At 39.1% G+C, this 24628-nt stretch overlaps 1 protein-coding gene across 1 annotated transcript in view; it reads right to left on the reverse strand.

Moving 5' to 3' along the window:
• The window catches only part of tanc2a (tetratricopeptide repeat, ankyrin repeat and coiled-coil containing 2a), a 180278-nt gene that overhangs the window by 12524 nt on the left and 143126 nt on the right, over window positions 1-24628 (reverse strand). The window contains exons 6-21 of the mRNA XM_067412541.1: window positions 18880-19069; window positions 18555-18806; window positions 14226-14354; window positions 9920-10201; window positions 8756-8883; window positions 6965-7196; window positions 6713-6882; window positions 6341-6619; window positions 3945-4276; window positions 3665-3773; window positions 3419-3541; window positions 1433-1669; window positions 1132-1317; window positions 740-833; window positions 519-652; window positions 299-422 (exon numbers count right to left, since the gene is read on the reverse strand). Of these exons, the coding sequence (XP_067268642.1) occupies window positions 299-422; window positions 519-652; window positions 740-833; window positions 1132-1317; window positions 1433-1669; window positions 3419-3541; window positions 3665-3773; window positions 3945-4276; window positions 6341-6619; window positions 6713-6882; window positions 6965-7196; window positions 8756-8883; window positions 9920-10201; window positions 14226-14354; window positions 18555-18806; window positions 18880-19069 (3001 nt within the window). The remainder of the gene's footprint in view (window positions 1-298; window positions 423-518; window positions 653-739; window positions 834-1131; window positions 1318-1432; window positions 1670-3418; window positions 3542-3664; window positions 3774-3944; window positions 4277-6340; window positions 6620-6712; window positions 6883-6964; window positions 7197-8755; window positions 8884-9919; window positions 10202-14225; window positions 14355-18554; window positions 18807-18879; window positions 19070-24628) is intronic.

The following is a 24628-nucleotide window of genomic DNA, read 5'->3' on the forward strand; positions in this document are numbered from 1 at the left end:
ATTTGGTTTCCTAATGCTCAAATCATGACAAAGCTAATGCACAAAGCGACCGGAGCTTCTATTGGCAGCTGCAGTGATGCAATGACTTTACTAATCAACTATTGGCTCTTTCATTTTGAACACTCTTATTGCACTTTCACATTCATAAGTAATAGGAGTGTACTGTCTTTCTATATATAAAAAGTCTTTGATATTGACTGACAGTCACTTTTAACATACATGCAACTTTAACATTTACTTTGTAATTAAATTGTATAACTGCAGCAACAAATCTAGTGTATGAGCAGGACAGATGTACCTTGAGCCAGCAGGAACTCCGCTGTACCCAGATGTCCCTCCGACGCGGCCATCATTAGAGGAGTTCGGCCCTGTTTGTCAGCCATGTTCACATCAGCACCGTGATTAAGCAACAGGTCCACTATCTGCACAACCAACACAGACATCTCAGACTAAACCATCTACAAAATAAAAATGCACTAAATAAAAATGTGACGTTTTGCCGTGTGGGAGGTGCCCACCTGCCAGTGTCCCTGCCGCACGGCGCTGAAGAGCGGCACAATGCCCCTGCGGTTGGGCTGAGCCACAGCGGCACCCTGCTCCAATAAAAGACGGCACACATCCAACTTCCCCCGACCCGCTGCTGCTGTCAGTGCTGAGGGATAGAGAGAGTCGTAAGTGAGCTGTCTGTGTGTTCATTTTTAAATCAAAATACAAACAAGGTTGTCTAGTGGTGTTGTACCTGTTTCGCCCCATAGTGTGTCAAAGTTGTTTATCTGAGCCCTTTCCTCCTCTTCCTCATCTTTCTCAGGCAGGTCAAGTAGGTATGATACAATCTGTGTATAAATAAACACAAAATAAGTGTAAGGTTATTTTTTTTATACAAATATATACCATATTTGTATTTATTTGTAATATTGTATATACATATATTTAAAAAAATTGTAAAAATGTGAATGGTTTAACAGTGATGCACTTTTTCCTTGCTGAATAGAAAGTAGAAAACAGCTTTTACTTCAAACAGAAATCTTGTTACATTATAAATGTATTTACTGTCACTTTTAAACCGTTTAGTGAATTCTAGATAAATAAAAGTATTATTGTATTTAAAAAAAGAAAAGAAAAACCTCTTACCTCTGTATAGCCCATACTGGCAGCTGCTATGAGGGCCTGTTGTACTGCATGGCTCTTGCTGAAGGACCCGGACGGCTGTCCGTCTGTGTTCCACTCGCACTGCACCAGATACTTCACCACCTCTAGGTGACCCCGCAGGGCGGCGTGGACTAGCGCACACTGACCGTTCTTATCCAGGTGATCCACCTAAACAAAGAGAGAGAAGAGAAACAGAGATGAAACTTTGATAACTGAAAAACGACAGCCACTACCTTGTGTTACTATTGGTTATAAGTCTTTATTAAGACATGTCATGGCTGACCTTGGCTTTTTTGCTGCAGAGGGCAGTGACGATGGGTAGGTGACCCGCAGCGGCTGCATAGCCGAGGGGAGTGAGCCCGCTCTCTGAAACACCCTCCACTTCCGCCCCAAACTCTAACAGCAAAGCCACAGTCTCCAGGTAGCCCAGGTGAGCGTGCACACACAGGATGGGGGCGTTATTCAACACCTCTGTACGATAGTTCACATTAGCTCCACCTATAATCAGCAGCCGAGATACCTAGAGAAAGAGATGAAGATGGGGGGAGTAGAGTAAAAATAAACAAGAGTTGAAATGTTTATTTAGGTTTCAATAAAGAAGTTTCCAATCACTTATATGTATAACACAGGGATGGAAATTAACTTTTTTGTCCACCGGCCACTGTGGCTGGTGGATTTCAAAATCTACCAGCCACTCAATGTTTTAACCAGCTACTTTCTTGTTTTTAACCGACAATGTGTAACTGCACGTGAAAATTAATACTACAAGCTCTACAATACTATTAATCTCAAATCTCAATGAAATATTGACATTTTTTCTTTCACTCTTATACACACACAAACCATGAACTGGTATACATTTCATTAAATGAGTAGGGCTCTGTGTTCTCTCTCTCTTTTTTTTTTCTTTTTTTTTTTACCTGGATGTGGCATTTGGATGATTCGTGATCTTTTATGGCTTCCAGTTTTAGGTTTTTAGTACCAACAATGAAACTACTAGTTTTGGCATCTCCTGAAGCGTGTTGACGACATACCGAGCAGAACATTGTCAGTAGGGATGCACCAAAATAAAAATTATTGGCTGAAACCGAAGCACTAAAAGAAATTATGCCAATTATCCATTGCTATTTATGGCTAATGCCTGTGTAACTTTACTAAAAATCAAGGCATTGCAATTGCATTAATTAGTATTAAAGTTTCAAATAATAAATCAATTACAAATTATGCAAATATTTATTTAGCACATTGCAACATCACACAATATAAAATAAAATTCAAAGTAAATTGTTTAACTCGACCTCACTCATGTGTACATTAAATAATGTACAGGTCTACTGGCCTGCAGAAAGGTACAGAAATTTAATAAAGTAATCAAATGTAAAATAACTGCATATTTAACTGTTTAAATGAAAGATTAATCCTTATTAAACTTACAAAAGCTATTCAATCAAGAGCAGTGAGTGATGTCCTTATCGTTTGTTTGACATTAAACAGACAGCAGTAAAAGCTACTGCCCCTTTAAGACCTAATAGAAGGATATGTGTCATCTTTCACGACTGTATAAAGTTCACTTAAGGCATATTCAGACTATGTCTGCTAGAATACTCATCAAGATGAATATGTTGGCATACTTTTTGTGAGTTTGTCCGTTTAAGCACAAGACTTGAAAGAGAACTCAATATTTGCGCGCTGTGAGACGGGTGCGCTTCTGGATGACAGTGACGGATCTTCTCTCAGCGCGCGCGAGTTCTTATTCGCGTCTTTTGGCACTACATCTGGGTAATGACGGCGAAAACGACTGGTCATATTCGGACATACGGCCGCACTCGCATGCACTGAACACAGTTTATAAAGAGGGGAAACAGTATGCTATTTTTATTTACCCGCCACGGTGGCCGGTAGGTGAAGCGAGTTTACCCGCCACAACTCAAAATTACCCGCATTTGGCTGGTGGCGGGTGCTAATTTCCATCCCTGGTACAACATGCATATTTCACCACACTCACATCAACAATTTCTTGCTGATAAATAAAAAAAAAAAAAAAAAAAATTATGCTAAAGATTATGGTTTTTTACCATTAAATGTTCTAACTTTAGAGACCTCTTTCAAAGAACCCACACTTTTGAATGGTAGCATAAATTCACTAAATTCATAAATTCACAGAACTATCCATGACTTTTCCAAGATTTTTCTTGACCTTCCCAGATCTGGAAATCACACTAGAATTCATAGTATTTTCGGGTTTTCTGTGGCAGTCTGTTTTTTATACCTTGATGTTTGGTGTGTAGAGGTTTCTAAGTGAAGCCAAAGCCGCAGAAAGCCCTTCTGTACTGTAGGACACCCACAGCCCCTGCAGCACTGAGGAGGAAACCCCAACCTTCTTACTCAGGCCCTGAGACCAAGAGACATTGTGGTTAATAAAAAAACACCCAATTTGGCAATATATTACATACTGCTGTAGTCAGATTGATGGTATACATTTAGTAAACGTCAGAAGTGTTGTAGTTAGCCTAACCTTAAAGATGTGAGCTTTGAGAATGTGGTGGCCAAGTTCAAGGGTCTGTTGTCGATTCAGCTTAGTGTCTTGCCGTGAAAACCAGAAAGCAAGCAGTGTGTGGCCGCTCCTAAAGAATCATGGGAAAAGAAACATGAGAATGGTATAAGAGATTTCACTCCAGTACTGTGATGCATCACTGAGCGCAACAGGATATTCAACGAGACAAAATGTGGGACGGGAATCAAGTTATTACATTTTGATGGAAGATTCAGACTTTCTGACTCCTTGTGCTCCTCACCTGGGGTCGCAGAGGAACTTAGTCTTCTCTCCGTCCTCTCTCCAGATGAGCCACTCTCTGAACGAGGGGTGGACGAACATGCGTGTTCCGTCGCGTCTTTTCACCAGGAAAGGCGACAGGAGTTCAGACCTCTGCTGGAAATCATCCCAGTCCAGGGCCGCTCCACGGACCATGCTGGCGTTCACGGCGCTGTAGGCCTGCTCGTCAGTTAACGGGTGTAGAGAAGCCACGGCCACGTTCAGCAGCGGAAGAACGCGTTCGAATGATGACTGAGTTGGGAAACGCATGTTTAGCTGCAAAAGGTAGACCTCAGCCAGATTCACTGGAACAACCTGAACACAAACCAATTTTTAAAATAAACACATGCAAAAAAACTGTAACATATTCAATCATTTTAGATGTATAGGTGCTGGTCGTATAATTAGAATATCATCAAAAAGTTGATTTATTTCACTAATTCCATTCAAAAAGTGAAACTTGTATATTATATTCATTCATTACACACAGACTGATATATTTCAAAAGTGTATTCCTTTTTATTTTGAGGATTATAACTGACAACTAAGGAAAATCACAAATTCAGTATCTCCAGTGTATGAGCAGGACAGCTCATCTGGTGCCACGCTCTAATCAGCTAATTAACTCAGAACACCTGCAAAGGCCTTTAAATGGTCTCTCAGTCTAGTTCTGTAGGCTACACAATCATGGGGAAGACTGCTGACTTGACCAAAAGGCAACCATTAACACCTTGCACAAGGAGGGCAAGACACAAAAGGTCATTGCAAAACAGAGCTCTGTGTCCAAGAACATTAATAGAGAAGAGAAGGGATGAAAAAGATGTGGTAGAAAAAAAGTGTACAAGCAATAGGGAATAACCACGCCCTGGAGAGGATTGTGAAACAAAACCCATTCAAAAATGTGGGGGAGATTCACAGAGAGTGGACTGCAGCTAGAGTCAATGCTTCAAGAACCACTACGCACAGATGAATGCAAGACATGGGTTTCAGCTGTCATGTCAAGCCACTCTTAAAAACAGACAGCATCAGAAGCGTCTTGCCTGGGCTAAAGACAAAAAAGACTGCTGAGTGGTCCAAATTTATTTGTTCTCTGATGAAAGTAAATTTTGCATTTTCTTTGGAAATCAGGGTCCCAGAGTCTGGAGGAAGAGAGGAGAGGCACACAATCCATGTTGCTTGAGGTCCAGTGTAAAGTTTCCACAGTCAGGGATGGTTTGGGGTGCCATGTCATCTGCTGGTGTTGGTCCACTGTGTTTTCTTAGGTCCAAGGTCAACGCAGCCGTATAACAGGAAGTTTTAGAGCATATCATGCTTCCTGTTGCTGACCAACTTTATGTAGATGCAGATTTCATTTTCCAACAGGACTTTGCACCTGCACACAGTGCCAAAGCAACCAGTACCTGGTTTAAGGACCATGGTATCCCTGTTCTTAATTGGCCAGCAAACTCGCCTGACTTTGACCCATAGAAAATCTCTGGGGTATTGTGATGAGGGAGATGAGATATATGCCAGACCCAACAATGCAGAAGAGCTGAAGGCCACTATCAGAGCAACCTGTGCTCTCATAACACCTGAGCAGAGCCACAGACTGATCAAATCCATGCCACGCCACATTGCCGTCACCAAAATTAAAAGAAATAAACATTTTAAATATATCAGTCTCTGTGTACACATTTTAAATACACATTTTACCTTTTGAATGGAATTAGAGAAATAAATAAATGTTTTGATGATATTCTAATTATATGACCAGCACCTATATGTTTATAAATAGTCAAATTCAAATAAAAAAATTAATGAAAGTTGAAACATAAAATCATACCACATACATAACTCTAAAAAGCTCAAATAAATTAAACATGAACAATATAAAGAATAAACTAACACCACATTTATCTCTGAAAAGTTCCAACAAAATACAAATAATATCTCAAATAAAAAGAGTATACATAAGACTGAGAGGCTATAATTGTAATTTTTGATGTTTATGGTCTTTTTTCCTTTACTCTTTTTCTTTTTTTTGTCCTTTTAATAACATTTATGGAAATCCCACAACATAACTAAGAATCTAAAATAAAAAATATATAAATAATACTACATTTTTATACTAAAACTATTCTATTATTTTATTGTTTTCTTTCTATTTACCACTCTTTTTTTCTTTCCCCATATTTTCAGAAAATAAATAACTCTAAAGCTAATATAAAAAAGATATCATCATAAACTAACAACATATACATTTATAAATTTTTTTGAATCTCATTTTTAATGGTTTACTGTCTTTTTTATTTCCTGGTTTTGTTTAGTTTTATTTCATGCATGAAGTGTCACTCCTATGATGTACTTATTAATAAAGGAGGCATCTGTGTGACCCCCGACCTTGTAGCTGGAGCTTTTGAGCACGAGGTAACCCTTCTCAATGAGGTCCAGCGTGAGCTTCAGGTAGAGGTAGGAGCCCCGGCTCAGACTCTTCAGATGAGCGCTGAGTTTGGTGAAGGCCGCGTTGTCCAGCTTGCCGTTGAGCGCCACGTTGTTCTGGATCTCCTGGCTAGCGTGCAGCCGGTGCAGGATGTAGCCCTGCAGGTCAGAGTCGATCGCATCACTCTCCTCCAGGCGATCCAGAGAGATACGGTGGAACGGCAACGGACGAGTCACGTCCTTTAGATAGAAAGGAAAAAATAGCACTGAGCAAATAAGTAAAAAAGTAACTGAAAAGAGAGAATGATTGCTACGGATAGATGGGATACAGACCTGCAGCGTCGTTCTGACGGTGACCACCAGTTTGAGCCAAGGAGGGAAACGCTCAATGGTTTTGCACAGGAAGGAAACAATAGTTTCTCCATAATCCGGTTTATGGAACTCTGCCTCATTCAACCCGTCAATCAAGATGATGAGATTCTCCTCAAAGGCAATCTTCCTCTCTGTAAATATTGCACGTTTTAAATATTGCATGCTTGTATGTGTACGTACAGTATGTGAGTATGCATGAACACGTTTACGTACCTCGATGCAGGATCTCCAGAGGCTCCAGCAGGCCCCTGCGGAAAGCGTTGAAGGGGTCCTGGACGCAGGAGCGCAGGCTGAGCGTGCTCTGCAGGTGCGGCTGGCGGAGCAGAAGATCTCGGTAGGCCTGCATCTGAGGAGCCCTGCACAACAACGCTGCCACATTATGCACAAACTCAGGGACCAGGCAGGTGTACGCGTTGTCGGCCTGACAGTAATGGTACGCCACCACCTACAGCAGAGGGAAAGAGCAAATGAGATACAAGCACACATTTACATTCACAAGACAGCTTGGGTTGAGAACCTGTTTTAACCTTTGCTTGGCAACAAGTTCCACTCACTGAATTTGTTTGGCCAAACGTTGTTCCAAGAGAGCTGATATTTCACTGACTGAATAATTAAAAAAAACGCATTAATTCAGGAACAAAATACCACTACTGTTGTTCATACAGCTTTGTTTGGAACGGTGTTTTCATTGGTGAAGCAAGAATGTTGCCTATGAAAAGTACACTACAATTCAAAAGTTTGGGGTCAGTAAGATTTTTTTTTTTTAAAGACACTGTAATACTTTTATTCAGCAAGGATGCATTAAACTGATCAAAAGTGACATTAAAAACGTACAAAAGATTTATATTTCAAATGAATGCGGTTCCATTTGGACCCTCTACTCATCTTGAAAACAAAAATATCCACAAAAATATTAAGCAGTAACTGTTTTCAACATTGATAATAACAATAAATGTTTCTTTAAATCAAAATGATCATATTAGAATGATTTCTGAAGCATCATGTGACACTGAAGACTGGAGTAATACAACTGCTTTGTCATTGCAGGAAAAAATTACAAAATTAAAAATAGAAAAATAAATAATATTTCTGAATATTACTGTTTTTTTGTGTGTGGTATTTTTCATCAAATACATGCTGCCTGGGTGAACAAAAAACTGCTTTGAAAAACGTTTAAAAAAAAAAATCTTACTGACCCCAAACTTTTGAACAGTAGTGTAAGTGAAAAGCTATTTCAGCCCTACTGTATGTGTATTCATTATTAGAGCATTATTATTGTGTATGTGGCAAACACAACTCAGTGATACATTTAAAAGAGAAAAGATGCTCAGAACATCTAGAGACTCCTGTTAAATGAAGCTTAGACAAAGGGAGAAACACACACACGGACACAAAAGCAAAAAAACATTTCCAGTTTCTGAGATTTAGTGCAGAAACTGCTTTAAGCTCAAAAACACAATGAATATAAAACTAGAGAAAGATTCAAAGCTTTCTTAATGCATTAAACATTATGGAGTTTGAGTGCATTGATGGCCTTATTCCAATATTTTAAGACTGCTGCTCCCCTGGATTCGCTTTATCACGTAGTGTGTGTGTGTGTGTGTGTGTGTGTTTCAAAAGCTTGTCATCATTAGCAATGCAGAGCTCAGAGTATATCTAATGGCTGTGCTGGGAGACACTGTGCATATAAATATTTGATAAGGCAACAGAGCCGCAATAAACCTTTGTGCTTAAAAGAATAGAGAGAGAGAGAGAGAGAGAGAGAGAGAGAGAGAGAGAGAGAGAGAGAGAGAGAGAGAGAGAGAGAGAGAGAGAGAGAGAGAGAGAGAGAGAGAGAGAGAGAGAGAGAGAGAGAGAGCAAATTAATGAAAGGAGGAGACAAAAGAAGAAACAGGAAGACAGAGATAATTAAAAAAAAGAAGAGAAGAAGAGAGATAGAGAGAGATTGAAAGGCAGGCTGGTCATATGCCCGGCCCTGTTGTTTATGTTGGTATTAGTTGGCACCTGAGAAGCCAGCCTTCTGAGCGCCTCCTCCTGGCGTCTCCGCATCTCTGGCGTTCCAGGACAGCTGCTCCCTCCGACCAGAGTGCCGTGAGCGGACGGAGGCTGGCTCAAGGGAAGTGTGTCGCCATCTGAGAGAAAGACATGGCATGCATGGGATGTGAACACTGTCAGAAACTCATATATATCCATAAATGAATAAATTCTCATCAGACATTAATTTTCGAATTTTGCAGGATTTTAATATTCACTATTGCTGAATTTCAAAGCTCTCACTCATTAATAAAAAAACAGTATAAAAGCGGTGCAATGAGAAGTCATTAAAGTTGCTACTAAGTGTATTTATTTTAAAAAGTAGATATATTATAAATATAAAAAATATATTTGAATGAAAATATAATATACTCAACATTATAATTTTAATACAAAGTCTATAATCAAATATTAACTAGTATCAGCAACAAGTCACATTTGCTGCCTCTGAATCAAATACTTCTCTTCAATATAGTAATGCGGAAAACAGTACGCCAACAGTAGTACGTCCGAATACATAGTATTCAAAAAACTGTAGGGCTGCGTCGGAAATTGCATTCTATGTGAGTAGGTACTACATTTGAATTTCAACAAGATTCACGACCGTCAAAAAAAAAAAACGTATATAGTATGAATGAGCTATATATGAGCCGAATGTAATCCGGACATACTACATCTGCCATGTTGTCATTATCATGTGACCAAACAGTGTCAGTTACGTCCCTTCACCTTCATTCTTCTCCCGCTGCCTCATAGGATAGTAAAGTCTCCATCATTTGCACACTTCAGAATTTTGCCGGAAGTAGTAGGTCATCGCTTTTCGCCTACTGTTTTTCGAATACATGAATTCGGACATACTTCTCTGTTGGCGTACTGTTTTTTGCATACTATATAGTAGAGAAGTATTCGATTTCAGATGCAGCCTAGGTGAAAAGTCCCTGGATGACCTATAACTCATGACCTACTGTAACAACACAATGATTAGTAAATAATGACAACTTGTGACAATTGTTTTTTTGTTGTTGCCTGAACTAACTTGTCTTTTAGAAGTTTATTAATAGGAATAAATTCCTAAAAGACCTTTAAGCATCTAGCAGACATTTATGTGATTTTCTTTTAAACAAATCTACTCACGTTTCGGTGAGGCATGTGGACTGTCAGAGGCCAGTTGTCTCATGTGGATGCCGTGGCAGCTGAGAGCCACCAAGCGAGAGATTATGGCTGTTTTGCCAAAGCCCACGTTGCCAGAAATAACGACACCTTGATTGGCGGTGGGCTCGCTGCTGCGGAGACACGCGTCAACTTCCTGGAACAGCCATTCCCGACCGGTGAAAACTGTATCCGCCATCAGACTGGGCACCTCGAAGAGAAGCGGCTTTAGGGCAATGTCTGGTGGCCGGTATGGAGCAAAGCGCACTGCATCATGGGAAACATTAGAAAAATTTACTAAATGAAACAAAAACTTTACTTCTACAAAAAAATCCCAACCAAAGCATTTTCCTCCCTTACCATTTCTTTTTGCAGTGATTTTACCCATCAAAGCTAAAGTTTCATAATATTACCCCAGTTTCACATACTTATTAATGATTACTTATTGATTAATGACTCACGCTAATGTTGTTCCACACCCGTAAGACCTCTGTTCATCTTCAGAACACAGTTTAAGATATTTTATATTTAGTCCGAGAGCGTATCCAAGTGTATGCACACTATGCTGTCCATGTCCAGAAAGGGAATAAAAACATAATCAAAGTAGTCCATATGTGACATCAGTTAGTTAGTTAGAATCTCTTGAAGCATCGAAAATACATTTAGGTCCAAAAATAACAAAAACTACAACTTCGATGGGTGGGACTTTCTCGGACTCGGAAACACTCTCGGACTAAATATCAAATATCTTAAACTGTGTTCTGAAGATGAGCGGAGGTCTTACGGGTGTGGAACGACATTATGGTGAGTCATTAATAACATAATTAAAATTTTTGGGTGAACTAACCCTTTAAGCCTACAGTCCCAAACTAAAATGCATGTTTGAGCGGTTTTAACTGAAAGCGACTTGCACTTTAAAAACAAAATCGAAGGCATGGTGAACTAATTGAACTGATCTAATCCTGTCTTAATCAAAGCCCTGTCTGTGAAACCAGGCCTTCAAAATGCAAACCTGTTCACATTGCAGTAATCATTTCTAACCAGCAGGGGGAGATGCGTTGTCTGGAAAAGGCCAGATCTGGCAGCTTACGCAAGACGAAGCTGCAGTGTGAAACACCATGAATCAATGGTGGTCAATGAGGTGCCTTGACCCATTAATGTACAGCAGAAAACATCTGAAACGAGCCTCCTTGCATCAAGAACAGGAGCAGACCCACCTTGGAGGATGGTTGTTGCTTTTGTTCATAGATTATTTGTCAAACGTACTGCCACCATGCACATAGCGGAATTTACATTCATCATCATGTTAATCGACCACGTATGCTTGCAATAAATTAACATTAATGAAAAAAATCTCCATATATTCAATTGTATAATCCTCATTATTCTTAAACATATCATAAGCCTAACTACGCAAACATTTAATCCAAATGACTGATAATATTCTAAGCAAGTGTCATTTCAAAGCAGGATGGGGATCGTCATCAAAATTAGCTTAAAATATTCATATTAAAATATGCTTATCGACGCTATACCGCAACAAGTGTGTAATGGTACATATTATAAGGTTATCCCCCACCCCCCCACCCATTTGCATGTGGACTTTTAATTAGCCAGATAACATGAATTAATTATCTGTGCATAAGCATAATGAGGTGGGCGGGGTTACACATGGCGAGGTGACCTTTATGAGCATATGCTGAGCTCAGATGCGAACAGACGCTATTGGAACATATAGAGGAAGACAAAGGAGGAGAGAGATAGAAACCAGGGCAGCCGAGCAGTAAAATGGCTATAAAGAACCAGAGCTGGGAAGGTTGTAAATAAAGAAAAGATGAAAGGGACAATTTAACCCATAGCATTTCAGTGGCACACATTCAAATCTCCTTTCATGGCACAGCTAGGGTGAATGTTTTCCACAATTGCGCATTATTATTACTGGTAGAAATGGCTCTTAATGTCTTCTAAAAGAATACTAGACTTATACATGAGAGAACCTGCTTGTAATTGTGGTAAAATTAGCCACAGTGGTGCTAGAATTACCATCTACAGATACCTTATGTGTCGTACAGTTTGAGCATTATGTCACTATAACTAACCACACGGATAGAGTCCACCTCCACTTCTTCGTCACCAGTGCAGTCATCCTGAAATAAACAGTTTTTTTTGGTGAATTGTGACAAGCTATTGGAGCTCTAAATATATCAGAGAGGAATCCCAGACCTCCACTGCTTATTTAGGATGTGTGGAGTCTTGACTGTGAGCTTCAGACAGCAGACTGAGCTCTGACAGATGAGCCAGCGCTAATGCTAATAGGAAGTCAATACTTCGATCTGGACAGGAGACAGATTATGGCACGGCAGTCCAAAGGGGAAACCAAGAGCCTTGGGCTGCGGAGTGTTTTGAGGGTTTTAATGGGACATGCTGTGTGTAGCGGAGAGCAATATAATGAACATTTCATTATAGAGGTTCATTTTAAAAGGGATGTATTGTACCATTTTGCAGAATTATATTTTATTTTTCCTTCTATTGATCTATTGAAAGAAATGCAATAAAATATACATTTTCAGTGGTTCAGTGGCACCCTACATGTACAGTTATGCATGTAACTTCTCTACGTGCTCCGAAAGGGATGTGGTGATGCAATTCACAACCTCACCACTAGATGCCGCTAAAATCTCACACCGCACCTTTAAAGGGATTGTTCACCTCAAAATGAAAATTAGCCCATGATTTACTAACCCTTAAGCCATCCTGTCTATATGACTTATTTCAGACAAATACAATCAGAGTTATATTAAAACAAGTCCTGGCTCTTCTAGGCATAATTCAGTCTAAAATTTGAAGCCCCAAAAGTGCATCCATCCATTATAAAAGTAATGCACACAGCTCCAGGGGCTTAATAAAGGCCTTCTGAAGCAAAGCGATAGGTTTGTGTGGATGCACTTTTTTGGGTCTGAATAAAGAATGTCATAAACATAGGATGGCTTGAGTGAGAGTAAATCATGGGCTAATTTTCATTTTTGTGTGAACTATCCCTTTAAGCCAGGTGCACACTGCACGATTTATAATACTCTTTTATTGTTGCTTGTCAGACTGTACGAACATGATCCCCGCTGTAAACCAGGTCACGCTTTTGGATCTCAGCTGCCACTAATGCGAGATTGTACGACAGTCAAGATGTTTTAAAAACAAATGCACGCAAGAAGAGAAGTCTCATTTATCTCTGTGACATGTTCGGTGACTGTAAACTGCATGACATGCAGGATTGAAATTCGGGGCTAGCAAATAAAATCAATCTCTAGCATTTATTATTATCAAGGCTCGTCTTGAAAAGAAAACTGGAAAACACGCAATGAAAAATTTGGGCTGAAAAGGCATGTTTGCATAGTTATTTTTGCGGGTGACCTTATTGCATTTGCAAGAGTTTCACTTTCAGAAACAACATTTATGGGAGGAGAGTATTTAGGTGATTTACTAAGGTTTGCGCTCGTCAGTTTACCGCCCAAAAAAGTCTTAAACACAGATGCTAACTGGTAGATTGCGTTGGTCATGTGTTCTTTCAGCTGGGAGATGTCAGTAGATCACACGTAGAACTTTCCACCATCTGCATTTTTTTTTGGAGAATTCCACCGTAAAACTAATTTGCTCTGTTTAGTAAATCTGGCCGAAAATGAGTAGCAACCCACAGAAAGTCTCTGATTTAAATGTTAATGGTTTCAAACTGTTCATGAGTAGCTGAAAAATGCCTCCGAGTTCATTTGAGTTTAATGGGAGACCAAATTTTGAGTATAGGGTTGAAATTTGGACTCTAACCAGGCCAAAACATGAGCCTGATGGACTTGTGCTGAAGACACTACTTGTGGGAAACTTTTCACATTGAAGCATCTCACCAACACCAGCTAAAAAGGCTTCCCACATATTGAAAGTCCTTCCTTAATGCTTCACAGTGCACTGTGCATTTATTATTATTTGTTAATATTTCGCAGCAGATTTTCGAAGGCATCGCTCTGGAGTATCACCATGCGCCTCATGTTTCATTGCGATTTATTCACATACAACTCTCCCATGTTCTTCCAAAATCTTTATTCTGTCTTTGAGACAGCAATGGATTTTAAAGTAGTGAGCTTTGATTTGCCTTGCTTTGATTTTTCATAGTGGCAAACGATGAGTCGGTTTGTCCACATGTGACTGTTACTTTACACAAGGCTGGTGATGAAGTGAAAGAAAGTGGAAGAGTAAAAGGTACATGTGGTCACATACAAGCAGAAAATCTAGAAAGAATACACACCTCTCATGTCCGCTTGTCCAGAGCGGCTGGAACCGGAGTTCTGACGTGGCATACGCAAAGACGTGCGCAGCGGAGCCTGTCTCTGCTCATCCAGATAAGCAAGATCCTCCAGGTGAGCTGAACTAGTGGCTGAGAGAGAGAGAGAGAGAGAGAGAGAGAGAGAGAGAGAGAGAGAGAGAGAGAGAGAGAGAGAGAGAGAGAGAGAGAGAGAGAGAGAGAGAGAGAGAGAGAGAGAGAGAGAGATAGAGATAGAGATAGAGATAGAGATAGAGATAGAGAGAGAGAGAGAGAGATAGAGAGAGATAGAGAGATAACAGAGATACTGTTATTTTATCTATATAAAAGTGGTTATTACATACAATTATATATATATAAAATTTCAAAGTAATAACCACTTTCATCACTTTTATTTACATAGACTTACATTGCGTATTGATGCTTGGGCAATAATATATTTCAAATATTGATGCCAATTAAGCACTTTGAAATTGAACACTGAAAAATATTGCATTGGTATAAGAGAGAGAGATTGATTTGAGAAATTGAACTATAAACTCATGCCGTCCAAATACATATTAAACAGAGGGAGAATACACAACGATAACAGTGCAATTACCCAATTACGGATTTCCTCATTCCAGTAGCCAAATAAAGAAAGAAAAGCTAAAAAAAAGCACAAATATTATAGCAAACAGGATTCTGTAGGAACTTGCTGCTCCAACATGAGAATAAGTTTAGACCAACATTTGTTTTTTTTCATTTACCATGGTAAAACTCTGATTTTGAGTCTTTGAAATATAATATGGTTCCTATGGTGAATGTTATGAAATTAATATTATAAACCATAACATTTGTAATTACATTAATTCAATACATGCTTATGATGCTTTTATTAAAAAAATGAAGGTTAAATATACTCTGAGGTATTTTTCCAATACAGTGGTATTTCATAGTACAATCTAAAACATGTTAATATCATGGTTCTATCTGTGGTTAGAGACAGGTCAAACCCTATGACAAACTGTATGATAGCTTGTGTTTGCTTAGCTTGCGGTTATGAGCTTTCATGAGGATGCATGCATGAATTTTGAGCCTTTTTTTCCAATGCTAATGAGAAAATGTGGGTGGCCACAGAATTGATATTGTCTCAAAGCATATGGAGAGAGCTTTTGAAACTATTTAACAACACCTAACATTAGAACAGATGCTAAGGGCGACTGGCCACAGATGCTAAGAACGACTGACAGGTGCAACACACTAAGGAAAGCCTTTCGCTCTTCTGTAATATGTTTAATTGAAGACAGATTTCGGAAACACAACCACAGCCCCATGGTACTTGTACAAATTACAACTTCCTGTTAGTGTACACGTGTGGATCAACAGTTCAGTGATATAAATCTACACTAAGCGAACCCCACATTATAGAGCTTATTATAATAGAGATTATTGAAACTAATTCCACAAACCTTAAGCAAGCTGGGAAAGCTGCTCTTACGAAATTCGGCAGCTATAGTTTGTTATTACTACAACTAATGTTACTATTGTAAAACTATTATAAATGAATAGAGGGTTTCCATCAGCATAAAGGCAGTTACCCAGGATGATAACAAACTATAACTATATATTTTTAATAATCCTTCTAATTCTATAAGAACAGAGAAGTCCACACCACAGATATGACGATAACGAAACAGAGGAACAATATTATTGGAATAGTTTTTTTCCCCAGCTGATTAACAATAAAAAACATTGACAGCCAATCAGAGTTCACCCAGTGTATTGCTTTGGTGTGGACACTCATTTAGTTTTGTTGCATTTATAGGTATCAGTCTTGGTTTGAATGGGCCTTAATGTCAGCATGAAATCAAACCACAACAAATCCAATTATCCAATCAATGGACCAAATCAAGTCCCGTCCTGTATTTATTACAAGCCTTGAATAGGTCACAATAGGGGGGGAAAAGAATCATAATTTCCATTTATGGCGATGTTAATATACTTAGCCAGCACCGCTAACTGTATATTGGCTAAAAATTTGGTTACCATTGTAAAAAAAGAAAGGAAAAAAAGGTATTTAGACACCAGCATTTGTGTTGCCCAACCCCACCCCTCCATCTGCACTGCAGACTGTCTGGCTGGCATGACTGTGTTGCTGGATTTATGGCTGCTTGAACTGCGTCACAATGACTTTGGCTCCCATCACTAAACTTGTGTTTTACAGCACCACGTGGCGCTGGTCCAGAAAGCATGTGTGAGTTTTACACCGAACATCTGAGCATATTTATATCTCTAAACTTTGATTGAGCATGGAGATCTGATTGTGTCCTGTCCTCACGTGAACAGACTTGCAATTTCCACCTTTTCACACTTTCACATTTACCATTGCTCGGCAAATGTTTGTGGGCGAAATCTAGTCAATTCAACTGGAATGCACATAATCAGGAATTTTGCACGAGGTCGAGATTTCAAAACGGCTCCAACACAAATTTGTCCAAATATTGACCTACAGAACGCTGCTTCTGTTTATTTCCATGTGCCATTGACAATAAACAATAGATTTTGGACAATTTCACGAATGTGTTTGTACCTTTAATCTAAAGAGTCATTTCTTGAGACCAGACTATTCTTGAATAAGACTTGATAGTGGGTTATTTTAAACACCAAGAACACCCTAGCAACACCCTGGCAACCACCCGCATGTGAAGATGGCAGTACATTAATCTCTTTAAATCACATTGTGTCTTATATATACATATGAGGGCGCATGTTAGAATATGGGACAGGAAGTGAGAACATGTCAAGGCTCAGTGCAGGTCTTTCTGTCTAAAAGAATAATCAAATGCAACTCAGAGATCATACAGGTTTTGAAAGGGTAAGATGTGATGAAAGGAGTGAGGGAGAGGAGCGGATGGAATGTGTGGGTGGGATGAGGAGAGAAAGAAATCAAATGTGTGACAGAAGAGAATGAGAAAGATGAAAAGTGTGAGAGGTGAGCATGCACGAGTAAGAAAGACAATCAGGGGGAGTGTAGAAAGAGAGAGAGGTGAGAAGAGTAACAAGAACAGGCAGACAGATGGATGAACAAACATGTCATTCACTCACTGCTGCGGCTGTCTTCTCAAATCTTTTACACGTCACGCTTGATTGAATTAGATCATTATTTAACTCCTATTTTTATAATGCTTTTATGGCTGCTATACTATTTAGGTCTCGCCGTTAATGCTTGTCCTGGACAAGTAGACTTTTTGGGCAAGTGAAGGAGAATTTGACAAGCAGTCTGATTAAAACATTACTAACAAAAAATAACTAGGGAGTCACCAAAATGTGAGAATGATTCTGCATTCCTTCAGTGTAAGTGGTGATTGATAGTGAATAATGCGATAATGCAAATATATAATGTACTGACGGCAACCAGGTTGCGTTGTTGAGGCTCATGCAAACTCATGAGGAGAAATTGCAACACATGAGCGCAGTCCAAAATCTACATTACATGGAACTGAGCTACTGAGTTTGACACTATCTTCTCTCATATGGTTCCAAAGCCAGCAGCACAAATTACAAATCCTTCATAAAACCTGGAGGAGGTTCACACAGTTGTCCTTGCTCTGTTGTAACGGGCCAGCATCAGGAGCTAGGAGCCGCTCCAGAGCTCAAATGGCCCATAAAGCTGAAAAGAGGGGCATGTCTATAGCTCTCACAGTAATCACTATGTGCTTTTACTGACCTTGACATTTTGAGGGAATTGGAAACACGTGTCTGTTGACTTTTAGGGTCTGGATTATGTGGGATATTTCCTGTCTCTGCAGTTCACCGTTCAAAGAATCTTAGCTCAATGAGCTGCACACAGAGCTGACTCGAAATATTCACACGCCGTGAAAGATGAATATGAGTGCTTGTGACTAACAGGATTTGAACGCTGGACTGAGACTTGACTAGCACAGCATAATATGGAAGTTTCTGCCATCTTACAGTTAAATAATATATAAATGCACTTGTATTGCCTATTTGCTAGATGCTTCTGTATTTAATTTGCTTTGTATGTACTCAGCACATTGAGTCAAGTTGAATCTAATCTAATCTGATTTGATCTAATCTAATCTAATCTAATCTACAATATATGTTCAGACTGGCATAAATATTTTGGCACAAGTATGTAGTGTACATTGTGCATAATATGCAAATGTTTGACTGTAATTGCCCCTCGGTCGAACCACCCTAAGGAAGGCATTCATGTATATACACTGCAAAGTATGCAGTACGCAATACTCAGTGTTGTCTACACTATATTGAACATACAGTAGCTAAAATTTGACAGGTGCAGAAACTTACCAGCCACAGAATTGGGGCGGGGCATGAGGTAGAGTGGGATGGAGTGGGCGGAGTGAGAGACTGAATGCTCCAGACTCCTCTCTGGGATTTTGTTGAGGCTGTATGTGGAGGCGGCCATGTTTTCATCCACCCGATAAAGAAAGGAGTCTGTACCCATGGACTTCTGTGCCTGCCAGAGTTTCAGGCTGCCCCGTGAGCTTTCGCTGTGTTTACCTCCGTGCTCAGCATTCTCAGAGTAACTTGTGAGCGTTGCTGCAAGAAAGCAACAAGATCAATGACTAGCATTTACTTCTATTCCTAAAATAAGCCACAGAAGATCTCTCACCGATAATGCCACTGTCTCGGCTCTCCAGTGTGGAGGTGGGACTCGTGATGGAGCCGTAAGCACAGTCTCGGGTGCCCATGTTACCCGGGGCACCAGCGGGCAATGTGGAGCAGGGGCTTCCTGGAGGGGGTGACGCTGTGCTGCTAGCCAAGCTAGAGCATGGGCTGATCCTCTGGGTCATGGAGATGCCCTGAACATCAGAAAAAGAGAGTTAGAGAACTCCAAACATGTATATCAGTATATCAGCAATGAATAAAAACACCAATATTCGATGCATGCTTTCTATTTCACAGACTAGTGACCACACAGAGTGAAATCTCATTGGTTAAAAATCCTGCCACACCTTGTACTACCAGGTTTGTATTAGAAGCTTGAGCTTATGCTTTTCTAATAAACAAAACTTATAAACATGCATGAGTTCGAGGTGGCCATTCAATAGGCCTCATTTCGAGAAACATTAATTCGAACCAATTTGAGTTAAACATTTGTACAAAAAAAAAAAATTCTTCCATTCAATTCAATTCGGCAATTCACATTAGAATAATTGTACAAACAATTTAAATGTGTTTTGCTTGCGTTTCATAAATGAGTCGTAGAGATTTCACTCATTGTTACACTGCATAAATATAGCATATTACTCAGATTATCCAGATATCATTTTTTACTAGTGGGTGCACGACACTATAGTTAATTTATGTAAGTGAGTATAGCAAAATAAAGTAAACTGTGGGACATTACACCCAAAAAGTCTTCATACAGAGTACAGTAAAACTGATAAACATTTGGGACCAAAATTATTCAAACACTTTGACCTGACCAAGTGTTTTTTCTTTACTTGCTAATGCAACCTTTTACACCACAGACTGAACAAAATGAAGAATTGCTTGGTAATTTGTTGACCTACATTGGTATTATCTAATTAAGTACTAAAAGGATGAATTCTAATTTCCTGATCATTCACTCACATCCCATCTCATTAAAGATGTTCATGTCTTTCTTCAGTTGAAAAGACGTGAAAGGTCCAAATCAATGCAATGCAGTTTCAAATGGATTCCAAAGGGCTTTAGAGGCTCTGCGCGATCCCAGACAAAGAATATGGCCTTATCTAGCGAAACCACCGGTCATTAAAAGGGTGGTTGCATGCGATTTCACTTTTTTAACATTAGTTTGTAATGTTGCTGCTTGAGCTTAAACAGTATCTGTAAAGTTACAGCGCTGAAAGTTCAATGGAAACTGAGATATTGTCTTTTAAAGTTATGTCAGTTTATTGCCTACAAAAACGGCCGGTTTGGACTACAGCGAGCTTCTTCCCGGGTTGGTGACATCATAAACCCTTGCTAGTCTCCACAGATGCGACTTCTGCCCGTACTGGTAAGGGGCGTGACGCTTCTGGACAACCTGTGCTTGGCACTTCAGCCAATAAAAATACATCAAACTACATGTGGCCATCTAACCAATCTAAGACCATTGTGTTTTCCAGAGGGATGGGCTTCATAGAAGCAAACGAGCCGTTCAAAGGACAGTGGAGACAGCGGTGTGGAATAAAGGTCAAATATAAGAAAAGAAAAAAAAATTAAGACATTTTCTACTGTGCCCTATAAACACAACCAAGCCTAGAAAAAACCCATGGAACCACCCCTTAAAAAATACAGTAAAATGTACATACTTTTTAAACCTAAATTGCTCATCTTGTGCTGCTCTGCGGTGCGCCACGGATTGTGCAATCACATCGAATATGTCACATTAGACGTAAAGAAACGCTGTCGGATGATTTTGAAGTTGAAGATGGAGTGTTTTTTTTTGGTAAAGGGCATGTCCTCGAATATTTGCTTGGGGCGGTACTTCTGTTTACCTCTAGTGTGACCGTTCCGGTCTGTTTGCGCAATCTATGGTGAACCGCAAGGCAGCACTAGATGAGCAATTTAGGGTAAAAAGTACATACATATTTTGTTATTATTATTATTTTTTTAAATGGCCAATGGTTTCGCTAGATAAGACTCTATTCCTGACTGGGATTGTGCAGAGCCTCTGAAGCCCTTCAAAGCATTTAAAACTGCACTCATTTGGACCTTCAACATTTTCGTTGCCATTGAAGTCTATAATGCGGAGAAAAATCCCGGAATGTTTTCCTTAAAAAAACTATTTCTTTTTGACTGAAGAAAGAAAGACATAAACATCTTTGATGAGATGGGGGGTGACATCAGGAAATATTCATTTTGAAGTGAACTTATCCTTTAAATTTAACAGCTGACAGCTGATTGGTTGATAGTAATCCTTTCGATCAAAATTATCTGACATTATCAAGATGAATTTGTCCTGACACAGTTTCACTCTGAGTTCTTGTCATATTTTATTACCATTTTCTAAACTGTGATAATTTGAGAAATGGTTGAAGGTGTCCGAGTACATTTTGCTTCGACTTCCAGAAAAGTATTACAGCTGAATGACTTTTACACACAAAAATGCCGGCAGAAGTGGAAATCTGCTGACTGCTATTTAATGATACAGTACTGTCCCATATTTCTGCGGAGGACTGCATACTCATGTGGAATTATCTCTTTTTATGGCCTGACTTAAACAATTTTTCCACCATGACTCAATATTATGTAATTTAATACAATGTTATTTGCTTTATGGTATATGACTGAGAGAATGCTGAACTTTGACTCTTAACCAAATGGAAAGAAGGGAGAAATAAGTATGCTATTTTGGCATGTTGTGGTCGGGTAAAAGACATGATCTACAAAAACTGACCAGGATGGTGGATCATTTTACCTAATGGGATGAGAGCAAGAAATACAAAGTGAGAAACAAAAACAGATAACAAGAACTATAATGAAAGGGTTGTATGAAAAATAGTAAAGAGGGAGTAGAAAAGAGTGAAAGAGACATGGAAAGAATAAGTAGTTGATGTCTGACTCGGAGTCTGCGGTGGATGCCACATTAATGACATCATTTAGATAGATATTAACTTCAGTCAGTTCAAGTTGTTTTAGATGATACGTTTCATACAACCAAAATATATTCTATTGCCAACTTTCATTAAAAAAAACCTTAAATCTAAGGATAAATTTGCAAAACACAACTTGAAAATGATTCACAGCTCTGATGAAACACGAGACTCTTCACAAACTTAGGTTTGAATATAACACTAAGTAGTTAACCTTGATTTTCTTTGTGCACTCAGAGATCTTCATTTCTTTATGGGTACAGCTGATTTGAGAGCACTTTTAAACCGGCAACACTGGAATGTCTACCATGTCTGAAAACCACTGAAAAATAATAATAATTTTCATTATGAACAAGCAGTGCACTCTGAGCCAGATCTTGGACTCAATAACTTCCCAAATATGTCTAAATAGCTCAGTCTACACCTTTTGTCCAATTCAGGCTTCGGTGTGCGTGGGAGAGATTGGCTCTGAATCTGTGTTTTGAGAAATTGTGGCCTTTCGGTGACCACGTTCGCTTGGCAGGGACCAGCCTCAGAAAAAGCTCTGCCCAGCTGTGGACGGCAGGAGCCGTGTGTTGTGTGATACATTCCTGGACTCAACTATGAGTCGGATTGCAAACAATTAAAAGAGAAGGAAACACTTTTGATTTTAACCAGCGGAATTTAACAAGCGCTGTATTCGAGAGTTCAAAATGGCCTTTGAAAAAAGGCGAGGCTATTTCGTTTTTTTTTAAATAATTGTTGTTATAATTATGGTAAAATTTTATTTAAAATACATAATACATTATAAAAATCTGAAAACACACATACAAGCTCCCTGACCTGTATGTTAAAGTCACCATGAAATCAAAATGGACCTTTTTAAAAAAATGGAATTTTGCAGTATTTATTATAAATTTATCCACACGCATAATAAAAAAAATACTGTAATCTAAATAATTTCTCCCTCTTGCAGGGACATCTCATCTCTGATGACATTATTTGTGACATGAGGGCAGGACAACCAGTCACTGGGGGTGTGGACCTACACTGCTCTCACGGTTCGGTTACGATAATCATGTCATTGATTCGGTTCAATTCGATATCACGATGCATTGACGGTTCACTGCATCTTCATGTAAACAATTTTGTCAGTCATTTACAGTGGCGTCTTTTCACAAAAACCTAGGGTATGGCATAAGTCCTTCTGGGCATACAACAACAACATTCTCAAATAATCGAATTGGCCTATATATCGAAACAAAATGTGGACAAAAATCCACTAAAAGAACTTATCAACAGACTTAACAACAATACAAAAATATTGAAACAGCCCTGTAAGCCTTTATTGTGACCTAACCAAACGCGACAGTGAGACAAATTATATTTTCCATGTTAATGATTTTTTCTTTCTTTTTTTTTAACTAACCAACCTCGATGGCGATTCACGACGATTCTATTTTACAAACAGTATTTATTTCTGTGATGTTCTGGCTGGAACAACAAACAAAGTATGACGAGTGCAGATTGTGCTTTATTTAATGTAAAGGGAATTTAAAGCGAGTTTGATATCATTAGTAGACATTTATAGACATAGCCTGACTGAAAACAACAATGGATAATTCACCTAGCTATGTTCGAACTGTAAACTCAAGGTGAACATTTTGTATGCATTTTTAACCATGCTAAAATTGTGTAATATTTGGGAATTCGATATTGTACTTATCCATTTTGTTGTGAAAGCAGTGAGCTTGCAGAGAGAGCCCGCCCACACACTCTTCTGATTGGCTGTGATTTTTGATTGATTGATCTAGGGGTTGAGAAAATCTTGTTGCTTCGCATATGATTGCGTCTGGTTAGGACACGAAGTTAGGCTGTTTAAATTTGCTTTTCAAAGCAGCAACATAACTAACTAGCAGCATCATGACCTGTTTTTTCCTCCTGCTTGTCTGAATGAAAGGGTATGGCAACTGCCATACTCTAACAAACGTAAACGCCACCCCAGGTCAGTTATATGAACTGAACCTTTAATTTTACCTCCTCAAAGAAAACACGCTTCTTGAATGTATCAAACAAAACTCAAGTCTGGGCACAGAAGACACCAGGAGCACTAAATGGTTGTTGAAACCACGTGTACATTTTACTCATCACAACACTTTAAAAAAAATAAATGTGTGAGAGCGTGCTATAGGCTATGTCATGTTATAGCCCGATATGACAGCGCAACTGCAGTACGCGTCGCCATAGACTTAGAGTTATTGAAGATCAGATTTATATCCAATTCACGGAGACAACATTTATGTGCCAAAGTGTAAATTAAATCGTTTTGATAAATCAGATAGCTTTGATTTATACACAGCGCATATGTTCTCCAGGTCGTGCTTACCGGGTTATTCATGAAAGCCGAAATGTGCCCAGATGTTGGCTTTTAAAGTAGTTGGAGCGTTTTTAATTACTCGCACTCACGTCTCTCACCTCCCTCTCCCTGTGACAAAGCTACCATGACAAATAACATTATACGTTTCGTCAGTAACATTATAATCTGTTATGGTCTATTACTGAACCGTCCTCATGTGCATCGCGATGCATCGAAGAAACGATTCATTTCGACACCCCTACCTGTCACTCTCATGACATCAAAGCAATAGCCAACCACAACCATCAAATCAATTCTCATGGCAAAATCAAGCCCTGCCCTACACTCAGAGAAGCCGTTTCACTTGGAGATACGTCACAATAGGGAAGAAAAGACCATCGTAGCTTGGGTTTTATGTTAACTTTAATGGCGTTTAAAAAAAAAAAAAGTATCATTGGACTAAT

This window comes from Pseudorasbora parva, chromosome 2 (genome assembly GCF_024679245.1).
Source record: "Pseudorasbora parva isolate DD20220531a chromosome 2, ASM2467924v1, whole genome shotgun sequence".
Classification (NCBI taxonomy): domain Eukaryota; kingdom Metazoa; phylum Chordata; class Actinopteri; order Cypriniformes; family Gobionidae; genus Pseudorasbora; species Pseudorasbora parva.